This window comes from Acomys russatus, chromosome X (genome assembly GCF_903995435.1).
Source record: "Acomys russatus chromosome X, mAcoRus1.1, whole genome shotgun sequence".
Classification (NCBI taxonomy): Eukaryota; Metazoa; Chordata; class Mammalia; order Rodentia; family Muridae; genus Acomys; species Acomys russatus.
Genome location: NC_067169.1, coordinates 97450072 through 97463726, shown reverse-complemented (window position 1 = coordinate 97463726; position 13655 = coordinate 97450072). Strand labels below are relative to the sequence as shown.

Below are 13655 nucleotides of genomic sequence, written 5' to 3'. Positions count from 1 at the left end.
TCAAAATAAAATCCTGCTAGCCTAGAACTTCTTATGTACTCGAGGCTAGAATAGAATTCATTATCTTCCACATCATCCTGACAAGCTCTGGTATTACATGCATGTGTCATTACATCTGGCTAAAAATACTAAATTTGATAGCTATTACGTCTTTGTATATCACACAATATTCTTATGTATGAATATGAGATAGGAACTGTGTTTTAGAATCAGTATTCATTCAACAATGTACAAGGCATTGAATTTGATTCCCAACACTGCCAAAAACAATTATACAAAAATAACATTAACAAATACTAATGAACCCCTACCCAGATCTAGCCAATGGACAGGACATTCTCCACAGTCGAGTGGAGACTGGGGTCTGACTTTCACACATACTCTGGTGCCCCATATTTGATCACGTCCCCTGGATGGGGAGACCTGGTGGCACTCAGAGGAAGAATAGCAGGTTACCAAGAAGAGACTTGATACCCTATGAGCATATACAGGGGGAGGAGGTCCCCCTCAGTCACAGTCATAGGGGAGGGGAGTAAGGGGAAAAAGGGAGGGAGGGAGGAATGGGAGGATACAAGGGATGGGATAACAATTGAGATGTAATATGAATAAATTAATAAAAAAATAAAATAAAATAAAAACAAATACTAATGAGAAAAATCTATTTACAAAACAGTATGGACAAACAATAACAACATAATTAAACACCCTTACCTTCCTCTCCACTAAGTGGCTCTTCTAACAACAAGCTATTCATACATTCCCAGTCTTTCAGTAGTTCAGTAGCACAGTCCCACATGCTATCCACAAGGTACGCTGCATGCTCATGTAACTAAAATTTGAAAGCAACAAGCTCTTAGACAAACAGCACACTAGCCTTAGGACAAAAGAGCACATGCTCTGTTGATACCGTGTTAAAACTCTTAAAAAGCAATATGGTTCTTGAGAGGAAATAGATTAAAGAACAGAGAATTGCAGCAGTTTGCTGTACAAAAGTAAACTTTGTTAAAGCATTACAACTTCTTAACATATTAACATAAAAACTATTTTATAATATTAAATACATACTTATTTTTTACATCAGTCGACTTTTCTTAAGTCTTACTTATACTATGATTTTATTCTAACTGAATGAGAGTGATAATGGTTAATTAAAGCAATAAAATGCATTGTGCTTCTTGATTCAATTTATAAAAATATCATTCTCTTCAGAATGAAAGCAAAAGACTACAGTTTTCCAAATTGTTTGAAGGGTTGAGGTTAATGAAAGAACCAAAGATTTTGGAGAACAATGATATTTATTTCTCAAACTTTAAATAAGTATCTTTCATTAACACAAAGAGAATATCTTCAATAATTACCAACCAAACTGGATTTAGCAATATAGCAAAAGTCATGGGATTAGATGATTTGATTGATATTTGAAAAAATATAATGAAATGCAAAAACAAACAAATATATAACAGGAACTCTAAATGGAGTCAAATTTTGGGACGTTGCAAAACATTTAACAGACAGAATGCTAAGTTAATGGGGATTAATGTAAATCCATTTCCACATTAATATTAATACAAGTCATGAGGCTAGGTGTTATAGCACACATGTGTAATCTCAACACGTGGTCTAAAGCAGAGACAGGCATGGTGGTGCACACCTTTTACCCCAGCACTCAGGAGGCAGAGATAGGTGGATATTCTAGCCTGAGGCCAGCCTGGTCTATAGAGCTAGTTCCAGTACAGCCAGGTCTACATAGTGAAACCTTGTCTCAAAATAACAAAAACAACCAAACAAACAAAAACCCTATTCAGGGCTAAGGTACATGGACATAGATTTGCACAAGATCATGGTCTCTCTGGCCTACACAATGAGTTCCAGGCCAGCCTAAGATACGTGTGAAATCCTGTATCAAACAACACTAATAAATATGAAATTTGAGAATTTTCAATGTTATAAGTTGTTCTTTTATAGGAATTGTCTTAGCATTACCTTAAAAATTTTTTAATTTAAAATAAAAAATTTTCTTACCTACTTTTTTCAAATAGAAAAGAGAGGCTTAAAAAGATTACACAATCAGTAACGAGAGCCACACAGTTGGGAATAATTTCCAAAAATATACATAAATAGTAACTATTGAATGCCTATCTTATTAAATTAGAAAGCACTTTTAAAAATTGGAATGAACAGGTCTCTGCTGCATTCAGTATTTAGTTATCTGTAAGATTTTACATATACATCATTTTAATATCTTTTCAAAAGTTTGAAATTAAGAATAAAATAATATAAACTAACCTCACTTTCCAGGAAGAAAAAAACCAAAGTCTTAACAAGATTGGCATTTGGACCTTGTCTTCCCCTTCTTTTCATGATTCCATCCTCTTCTGGATCTCTACGGCTGAAGAGTCTATAGGGAAAGACAAATACTGTGTATTCCAGCACGTTAACAGCAGAATATTATAAAATTGGGTAGGTAAGCAAATCATTGATATAAAATTTTCATTTCAATTTTGTCAGGTAAGCAAATCATTGATATAAAATTTTCATTTCAATGTTGTCAGTCCTAAGTCCTCTGGATTCTAAAGTTAGTTATACTGAGTTATAATTTTTTGGAAACCTTACATTATTTTATAAAATGTCTTCCTTTCATGGAAGTAATACAGTGACTGACCTAAAATAGTTATGCATACGTATGATAAATATTTTCTCTAAAATGGAAAATATCATTCCTATTTCTTCTTTGAACATTATAGTAACACAATGGCCCTTTTCTAATTAATAGTGTGGTTGTTCTTCCTTCAGAAACAACAAAGGAGAACTAATGTTGGATACCAATTAATAGAAAACTAGAATGCTTATTCATACCAAGTAGGTATCCTAATAGCTACTAGACCCCAAATAAACCTTTTAATAGCATCATAACAAAGATGTTAGCCTATTTTGTGTGATTAAACATGTTGTCTTGTTTGCTGAATAGACTATGATTGTATATCCAAAGAGCTTTATCTGAAATGTTAAATGACATCATAAAAGTAAAAGAGTAACAAAAATATAAATTTACTTTTTGTAGAGAAATTCTCCAGCTGCTACTGCTACCGGCCGGTGAGCTGAATAAACCAAATGATAGACATTTTCACAATCTTCCGCAGTAAGAACTTCTTCACTACTCCTGATAACAAAGAAGCAATAAAAGCTTTTAGCAGTGCCATGATTCTATCAAAATTTTATGCACTTAATTTCACAAATTTGTGTTAAAAATAAATATAATTTATTTGAGTATAATCTTTTGGTAAAACTCTGCCCCAACAAAACTGCTGAGTTTCTTTATATCAAAGATAACTGTTGTGATACACAATTAAGAATGAATATAGCCTAAGCATTGGGCTTTTGCCTGACTAAAGATCATTAAGTATTGTTTTGCTTAAAAAGCTTTCCAAACTACAATTTTCTGTGTTCCTTAGTGAATTCTACTAAGTTTTTTTTTTTCCTGAGACAGGTCTCTCTCTCTCTTTCTCTCTTGATGTTACACAAGCTCACTTTCAACTCAGGCTTATGAAATCCCTCCTACTTTAGCCTAGGAAATAGCTAAAGTGTGGCTATAGGTGCACACAATTTTTTTCTTTTATATATATGTTATTTATATGTATAGTGAGGTTTGTGTTCATTCCCAAGTATTTTAATAAAATGTTTCATTTTTAAAATGAGCAGAATGATTTTTAAATATCCCAACCTAATATCCAAGTAATACAGGACATGATCAATATAAAATATCTAATATACAGGACATCATCAATATTTCAGTAAGTAAAAGACAGTCACTGGTGAAAAATATGTGGCATAAAAGGAACTGTTCATACAATGCTGGTGGGAATGTAGAACGACATAACCACTGTAGAAGAAACACTACGGTGTTGCCTCAGAAAATTATTGCCTGGACTCAGAATGTAGTGTAGCTCAGTAATACAGTATATGATTACCATATGAAAGGCACAAGATTCAATTTCAAGCAACTTCATCCCTGCCCCTTCTAAAAGTTCCAGAGAACTACTATACAATTTGGCACTTTCTTTTCTGGTCTCTCTCTCTCTCTCTCTCTCTCTCTCTCTCTCTCTCTCTCTCTCTCTCTCTCTCTCTCTCTCTCTCTCTCTCTCTCTCTCTCTCTCTCTCACACACACACACACACACACACACACACACACCTGAAAGTAAGTTCTCACATACTTAAACAACTGTGTTCATAGATATATATTCTTTTGTTTGTTTGTTTGTTTTTGAGACAGGTTTTCTCTGTGTAACTGCCCTGTCATAGACTTGCTTTTTAGACCAGACAGGTGGACCTCAAACTCAGAGATCCACCTGCTTCTACCTCCTGAGAGCTGGGATTACATGGGTAGACCACCATGCCTGACTTAGATATATATTCATAACAGTGAAAAGTTGGAAGAGTCCATGGTTCCATCTATGTACGAATGGAAAAATCCAATATGCTATATGCATACAGTGAAATAGTGTCCAACAAAAACAGCAATTTATGATACATGTTTGTAGAAGGACAAATACTACAGCACTATTTCCATGAATGTTAAAAACAGGCAAATTTATGCAAGTGGAAAAGAGCAGAGTTGTTTAGAAACTGACAGGAGAAGAATGAGTAATTATATATACAATGAGTATAGTCCTACTATACAACGATTTTAAAAAAAAGTTCTAGAAGAGGCTGGATAGATGGCTCAGCAGTTTGGAGCACTGACTGCTTTTCCAGAAGAGCCAGATTCAATTCCCAGCACCCACATAGCAGCTCACAACTGTCAGTAACTCCAAGATCTAATGCCCTCATGCAGACATACATGCAGGCAAAACACCAATGCATATAAAATAAAAAATAATTATTTTTTAAAAAGTTCTAGAGATAGACACAGGTGTCTATAAAAACACCTACTGCCACTAATCCTTATGCTTAAAATAGTAAAACTATCAAAGTCTATGTTCTATATATTTTACTGAAATTATTTTTAAAAAATAGAAAACATTTGTAGCAGCACTATCACATATTAATAGATTATAATTAAATTCAGACTTATTTACAAGTAGTATAGAAGAATAATATATCTCAGGAAATATTTCTACTCTGAAAACCTAACAAAGTATAATACATATATTTTCCTGTACATTGAAATGTTTAACTTTGTTTCTATAGCATCAAGACCAGCTAAAAGGGGGAATACTCCAAGAGAATTTAAAGACATGAAATCTTAGATCACTTACACTTTCACAGGCTCAATAATACCTTCTTCCATTGTTTTCTAAAATTTAGATGAAGAAATTAAATTTCTAGCTGGGTTTGGGTTTGGAGTAATTCACACCTATAAGTCTCAGCTAGTTGGGAGCCTGAAGCAGAAGATGCATCTGAACCCAAGAGTCTGACCACTCTGGGCAAAAAACAAAAACAAAAAACAAAAAGACATCTACCAATAGACTAACAGACAGCTGGACAGAATGGGAAAGAGGAAGAGAGAGAGAGAGAGAGGGGGGTGGGTGGTACATGGATGAATGCATGAATAAAGGAATGAAGGAATGAATAAAGTCTCTAGCCTAAAATGTTATGATTGAAGCTATTAAAATTTAGGCTTAAAAGTATGTGAACCAAGTATACGTTAATATATTATCTAAACACCTGGAGATTAGTAATGTATAACAAACATATACTTACTGTAAAACAAGAGTGAGTAACTTTATTGCTTGTACTGCAACATCATATTCTTTGTCAAGGGTCATAGAAACAATTCTATCCTAAGAACAACAACAGCAAAAAAAAAAAAAAAAAATTAAGTATTTTTAAAGGAAACAAAAAAAGTATTTTAAGCCATAAATAATTTTAAATACTTGAATGAATACTAACCTTGAATCGACTGGTAAATAGTTCCAGTTTGGAATTAAGCTCTTTGTTATAATAAAGCCCTTGTAAAGCAGTAAGACATTTGAGTCTTACTTCACCTTGCTAGAAGAAATGAAGAGAAAATATATTCAAACCATGTACTTCCACACTCAAAATTGAAGTATGTATTTTCTACTTTAAATTTTAAACAGTATTTACTCAGAAACTGTAATGCTTCATAATGAAAAATAGAAATCAGTACAAATGTTTAAGATTGAGGAGTTACAACATTATTATTTCTGTAAGTCAATTGATACGAATTTCTCAAAAATTTATCCAAAGCCAGACAAAGTGACACACGCTTGTAATCTCAGCACTCGGGAGGCAGAGGCAGGCAGATTTGTGAGTTTGAGGCCAACCTGGTCTATGGAGTGAGTACAGGATAGCCAAGGCTACACAGAGAAACCCTGCCTTGAAAAACCATGAAAATGTCTTGGAGCAAAACTACTGTGAGAGTTGATAGCAGGTGTGTGTGCACATGTGTGTGTGCGTATGTGTGTGTGTGTGCACATGTGTGTGTGTGTGTGTGTGTGTGTGTGTGTGTGTGTATTATACAATGTTTTAAAACATTTAGAAGAATTACATACAAGGAATTTGTCCAAGGCTAATGAGGTATCTTAAGGATGATAGTTTAACTGTGCACAGTGGTGGCACACACCTGTTATCCCAGAACTTGGGAAGCAGAAGCAGGTGGATCTCTGTGAGTTAGAGGCCAGCCTGGTCTACAAGCGCATTCCAGGACAGCGAAGGCTACACAGAAAAAAGCCCTGTCTTGACAAGCCCCCCACTCCCAAAAAAAGAATAATAGTCTAAGGTTAGAAGCCAAATTGGAAGACATAATGTGACTAAGACAGGGTAAAATTTATTAAGATAGGGTAAAATTAAAAAGATAAGTTGAACTGTAGGGCTGTGGCAGAATACTTACTTAGCCCTGTGTCAAGCATTAAAGCAGTATTCAGGACTCAATAATGCAGGGATCTTTGAGCTAGTGACAAAGTTTGACAGAGCAGATACAAAAGAATTAAAGGAGGGCTTTCAAGGGATGTGGCCCAAAGTATAGATACCTAGATATGTTTTTTGATAGGGGGAGATAAGATCTCTATATATAGCCCTGGCAGTACTGAAGCTCACTTTGTATCTGAAGCTGGCCTCAAATTCAGAGAGAGCCTCCTCCTTCCTCTATTGTGCTGGAATATAAGGCATGTACCACCATACCTGGCTCGGACATTCAGTTTATAAATGAGAGCTGCATACAATCATTCCTGTGTATAGGTAGAGGAGTCAATGGGGCATATCTTACCTTATCATGCATAGTCCAACCAACATATTTTAAATAGCTGTCATTAAGGAAGGCATCACTATACATCTTCATCCAAATGCCAATCTCTTCAATGCATATAGCTCTGATTTCAGCTATTGCATCCCTAAAGGGAGGAAGAGCGAGTTATATAATCAGTGCTGCTTTCCTATTGGGCATATGGTCTATTCAGAGATGCCATGTATTTCTCACCTACTATTAATATCCCACCAATATTAATTGTTGCATTCCGTAGAACCTGTCTCTAGTAAAATCCTTTCACTTTTTACTCTAGACCAGCACTTTTACTAGACCACCTTTTTCTCTTAACCTTCCTAATGCTGCAACCCTTTAATACAGTTATTCATGTTTTAGTGATCCCCAAACATAAAATTAAATTTTCATTGCTAATTCATAACTATAATTTTGATACTATTATAAATCATGACATAGTATGTGTGTTTTCTGGTGGTCTTCTGTGAACCTAGTGAATGGGTCATTAAACCCCCAAAGGGGTTCTGACCCACGGGTTGAGAACCACTGGTCTGGAGCATACAACTACTGGGCTTGTGTTCATAAAAAAAAGGCAAACTGGCATAGCAAGATCATGTTCTTCCAAGTATAATTACTTTATACGCATAATACTTAGGCCAAGATGAAATGATTTAAGCTCATGATTTTTTTTTTTTTTTTTAAAAGACCGAGTCTCACTATGATGTCCTAGCTGGGCTCCACTGATCCTATTGCTTCTTACTCTGGGAACTACAAATGTATCTCACCCTCCTTGTACTTTACTAAATCATTTTGAATCCAACTTTTATATAGTGGTAAGTCACTGAAAGCAGAGGAATAACACAAAGAAGAATGTTTTAGGAAACTTGAATAATCAATAAACATGAATATGATAAGAGAATAAACTAAGAGGATACTGGCATAAGAAACAAAAAAGCAAGAGTTTTATGGGAATAGTAAAACAAGTATTAAATAGATTCAGTAAGTACCAAGTAAAGGAAAATGAAGTTGAATAAAAAAGATAACAAGGTTTGCAAATATGTAAAAAAAAACAAACAAACAAACAAAAAACTGTGCTAAGATTATCATTTTCATCTGCTAATTCAAAATAGCAAAAGACATCTTTAATCTATCCAAATTTTTCCAGTAATATTAAATAGAAGAGTCAGGAATTAGCAACACAATATATCTAAAAGCAACTAAATATTTTGTATCCTAACTGAGTAACAGAGTACTTTCCAATTGGCTTAACATGACAAGTCAGGCTTTTCTTTACCTTTCTTAACTCAGATAGTAAAGATCAATTTCAAACCAGTCAGATGAATTTCTCAAACTTAGTGGCTGAGTTCATCCCCCATCATTTATCTTACAATAACATTTATTTCTATTACTTTATACTCTCAGTCTCAACCAATAAAATAAAAGAAAAACTGTCTTTAACTTACCGGTATCTATGTACAAACACTCCTTTAAATATTGCATTCATCATATTTTCTATTTCATCTTGATTTTCCTGAAGCTATAAAGAGAATCACACCATTTGTTTTGAATCGCAAAGGAGAGCCACCAAAAAAACCTTAAAGGTTGTTGTAAGTAACAACAAATATAGTTTTTGCCAGTATTTGCTGACTACATCTTTTTATTCTAGAGACTAAAGTAACCACAGAGGGAAAAAATGGTTATCAAGTAAATAACATCCCTAGTCTTCTTAAATATATGACTTAACATCTAAAATTTGGCTGATAGATTATTTTTTCTAATGCTTAAGAATTCCCATTTTACAATAAATACTTAAGTACAATAAATGCCTATTGACATCAAAACATGCAAGGACTTTTCATTTTTAATCTTATGAAAAATAAGAGTAATATAAACTAGTGTCTGCTCAAAACAGAAAACAGGGTCAAATAAATGCATTAAAAAATATATTATTTTCAGGAAAGAATTGCTGACTTGAAATAATAAAGTAACATTAAAAATATTGATTAGTTTATTCCTTATGTACATGTCTATACATATTTTCATTTTGTAACTTGAAAGTAAAAGGACTATAGCTTTACAATCTAAGAAAAATTAAATTTTGTCGTATTTTTCTAGAATACATTTCTTCTCTGTATGAGTAATATCCTGTATTTCCAAATGATACTAAGATGAGTATGTATTTATATTCATTACTTTATGTTCATTAACATAGTCAAGCTATGGAGTGATTCTCCATTTGTTTAAAATCTTCACCTTAGACTAAGGATGTATATCAGCAACAGAATATTTTGCCTAGCATACCATTTCCTATCTAACAAAATAAGCAAAGAAAGGGAAGGAGAAAAAGCATGTAAGGAAAAAAGGTAGTGAAGGAAGGAAGCAAAGAGAAGCAACAGAAAAGATAAACAAAACATCCACGATCCTAATCTAGACAGAGGGATTAATTTGTGATTCATTCCAGGGTATTCATCACTGAGATGTATCTGTTTCCTTTGAGTATTGTACCAAGACTTAAATTGGAAGCATTTGTAAGTTATTCTACACATTCCAAGCTAACAATTAAAAATATAAGCATAATTTCAAGGGGCAAAATATAATTCACATTTAGAATGAACCCATCAAAAAAAACATATTAAGTAAATTAAGGTACAGTTGCATCAATTCTTCATTTCAAATTACATGAGAAAAAATGAGGAACATAGGCTTGGAGAAACATGAAAAAATTTTTCCTCTGTTAATCTTTTGCTAATTTTTCGCACTCATACTAAGTAATAGGTTTCACTGTGACATTTTCTTTTTTTTTTTTTTTTTTGGACTTATTTATTCATATAACTTATACATATGAGGGCTCTATTTGCATGTGTACTTGCATGACAGATGCAACCGTTATAGATGGGTGTGAATCACCATGCTGGTTCTGAACTCAGGATCTCTGGAATAGCAGCCAGTGGTGTTAACCACTGAGCCATCTCTCCAGCCCTCATTATGGCATTTTCTTTCTTTCTTTCTTTCTTTCTTTCTTTCTTTTCGTTTCTGTCTTTTCTTTCTTCTTTCTTTCTTTCTTTCTTTCTTTCTTTCTTTCTTTCTTTCTTTCTTTCTTTCTTTCTTTCTTTCTTTTTTTCCCTGTGTGTACCCTTGGTTGTCCTGGACTCCCTTTGTAGACAAAGTTAGCCTTAAACTCACAGCAATCCACCTGCCTCTGTTTCCCGAATACTGGGATTATAGACATGTCCCACCACACGCAGCCTCATTGTGGCAATTTCATCCATGATTTCTTCTGTTGTTTTTCTTCTTCTCTCTAACCATTCCATTTGCCACCACAGTTGAACATATTCTCACCCTAGTAATTCCCTTTAATCTGTAAGTATGTATTAACCTTGGCAGTCTTTTTGGCTCCATGACTATAAAAATTTAAATAAAAATTTGTCTTTTATTTTTCTATTTCCCCCACAAAGACAGGGTTTCTCTCTGTAGTCTAGAATTCACTCTGCAGATCAGGCTGGCCTTAAACTCAGAGACCAGCCTGTCTCTGCCTCTCAAGTGCTGGTACTGAAAGTATGTGCCATTGTCACTGCCCAGCTTGTCTTTACTTTTCCTAACTTTATTCAGTCAAACTGTTTGACTAATTCAAAAATAAACCTTTTAAAATTTTAGCCTCTACTTCCTCCACAAAAACAAATAAACCATCAGGGTGAAGTAAATAATAAGCTATCCTGACAATGACATGATAATTTATTTGATTATGAAAAATTCAAATCCCATTATATAAATATTTTATCAACAATGATAGAAATAAATAAAAATCTTAAGGTATTAATACAACATCAAAAGATTTTATTTGTCACTGTTTAGAATTAAAGTTAAAACTCAATTTCTTGTGAAGCTGAATTTGGTGAGCAGATCAACAAGTGTTGCATACTATACAGAAATGAATGATTTAAAGGCAAAATAAAAAAGCTTTACATTGAGCCAGACAATAGTGGCACACGCCTTTAATCAGAAGGCAAAGGCAGGTGGGTCTCTGAGTTCCCGGCCGCCTGGTAGTTTCAGAACAGCCAGGGGTATTATAGAGAGAAACCTTGTCTCGCACCTCCCACCAAAAAGCTTTAAGTCGTTTTTTCAAAAGGAAATTTATAGTAAGTATGAAATTTCATTCCATTTTATCATAAGCTGAGGAAGACAGTCAGGACAGACTGTCAGTAATATAAACAATACTAAGGCTTAGATAACTTCCCAGACTGAACCAAGTCATCTTATTTAAGAATAATAGTCAATAGTAGCCTACACAATAAATGAACAGTGAGGTATTATTGGCATGGATATTTAATAAAACTTTAAGACAGGTGCATAAACAATATTTAAATCTTCCTTGAAACTCAGTTACTGTAGCTCAGAGGTAAAGAACATAATTGAGATTCATAAATTCGTAAGTTCTATCTTTACCACAAAGAAAAAAACAAATACCATTACATTTATCTGAGTCTAGACCATAATGGTAAACAAGTTGGTTGCAATTAGTAGACTAAATATTTAATACTATAGTTTACCTCTTTACGTTTTTGTAACAGGAGTTCTAGCCTTTCGTTGGCTCGTTTTCCAATCATTTTATTTCGTTCTGCTTCATACTGTCTTTGTGTGTTATCCATATTAATGCTAAGATTTAGTGCCACATTTACCAAAGCAGTCATCAACTTCATAGCTATGTTTCAAAGGAGAAAATGTTAAAATTAGTATAATAGACACAAAATGGTACTAAGAAGATGAAATTAAAAGAAATTAAGTGAAGAACAGCCAATCAGAAATAAAGCATAGAACTGCTAGAAGTGATAAAAGTTGATAATAGCACATAAATGATAGAATATTATGTGTCAGAAAACTGCTGTAAGCTTTTTAACAGCCTGAGGAATAAATCAAAAATAAAAACACCAATTAATTCTCAATACCTCACAGTGAGCAGGAGAAAGGGAATATTAGCTCAGTAATCACTATATATATAATTTTTTTTTTAAGTAGCACTGAGGATACAGAGGCAGGTAGATGTCTGGGATTTTGAGACCAGTGTGGTATGGATAGTGAATTCCAAGCCAGTCAGAACTACACAAGGAGGTGTTGTCTCAAAATATACTTTAAAAGGGGGGGGGGGGGAGAAATCAAATTGTTTTCTCCTTTGATGGTAATCTTTCTCATCTCTAACTAAAAGGAATGTCAAAATACCAACCTGCCAGGGTGCTTGTATGTCGAAATGCTCTGACTTGTGAATCAGACAGTCCAGTAAGAAGTGAAATGACAGTATCCATCATGTATTCATCATATATGATACTATATTGACACTGCCGTACTAATACACCAATGAACTCACAAAAACTGGACTTAAACTTCTTCCACTGAGGACCAGCCATGGTTAGCGGGTAATCCCCACTATCCTAAAATACAAAGGTCAAATAGCAACTTATTTCAAGTTCATGAAGTCTTCCATTTACTTTTAATGCACCCTAGGTAAAAGCATGAAAACACTACTTTAGCTTACCTTCTTTCTCAACAATAAATTCTCAAAGAAAGCAAAAGAATATCCAAAGACAGATGCATACCTCTTTGAACACTATGGTTTAAGATCAAAGTAGACATTTTAACAAACTTTACCTTAATGAATGAAATTAAATATCAATCATTGAGGCTAAAATATTAAGTATCCCCTCATCATTCTTCTGAAAAGTACAAATATACCTACTAAATTTCTTTAGAACAAAAACAATACATAATTATATCTTCATATTTGAAATACAATTGTATTCCAAGCAGCTAAAAAAAAAAATGAAGAGTTAAAATTTTCTATTAGTTTTCAAGACACCAAATAGTCAATAGGCATAAATAACCACAGAATTTAACAAATACAAAGCTGATGATACAGCTCAGTAGTAGAATATTTGCTAGTATGAATAAGGACTAAAATCTGATCGCAAGTCCCAAACAATAAAAACCAAATAACAGAAAAGGAAATATTGCTACTACAGTTGTCAAACGCCAACACTATATTTTCCTTTGTACATAAACAGGGGCATTTGTCATTCTGAACTTAAACTGATATTCTCCATATTTCATGAGTGGGTGGGTGGGGGCTAGGGGAAACAGGGAGGGAGGTTGGCACCGGGAGGAAAGGAGGGAGGGGGCTATGACTAAGATGTAAAGTGAATAATAAATAAATAAGTAAATAAGTCCTAGACTGAGAGTTTAGATTAGTAGTAGAGCACATGGCAAGAGAAAAACCCTAAGTTCCATGCATAGCGTGCATGCATACATGTATTCCTGTGTGTGTGTGTGTGTGTGTGTGTATGTATGTATGTATGTGTGTGTGTGTATACACACATACTTAAAATAAAAACTGTAAAAGGATCTCAGACAAAAGATACAAAATAGTTTAAAATCAATTTGATCAGTGCA

At 33.8% G+C, this 13655-nt stretch overlaps 1 protein-coding gene across 5 annotated transcripts in view; it reads right to left on the bottom strand.

Annotated features, from left to right (window-relative positions):
* Positions 1-13655, bottom strand: part of Stag2 (stromal antigen 2) — a 135207-nt gene that overhangs the window by 41990 nt on the left and 79562 nt on the right. For all 5 annotated transcript variants that reach the window (XM_051141453.1, XM_051141452.1, XM_051141456.1 and 2 more), the window contains exons 7-15: positions 12436-12640; positions 11765-11916; positions 8681-8754; positions 7227-7350; positions 5891-5989; positions 5702-5781; positions 3053-3160; positions 2287-2398; positions 712-829 (exon numbers count right to left, since the gene is read on the bottom strand). In XM_051141453.1, the coding sequence (XP_050997410.1) occupies positions 712-829; positions 2287-2398; positions 3053-3160; positions 5702-5781; positions 5891-5989; positions 7227-7350; positions 8681-8754; positions 11765-11916; positions 12436-12640 (1072 nt within the window). The remainder of the gene's footprint in view (positions 1-711; positions 830-2286; positions 2399-3052; positions 3161-5701; positions 5782-5890; positions 5990-7226; positions 7351-8680; positions 8755-11764; positions 11917-12435; positions 12641-13655) is intronic.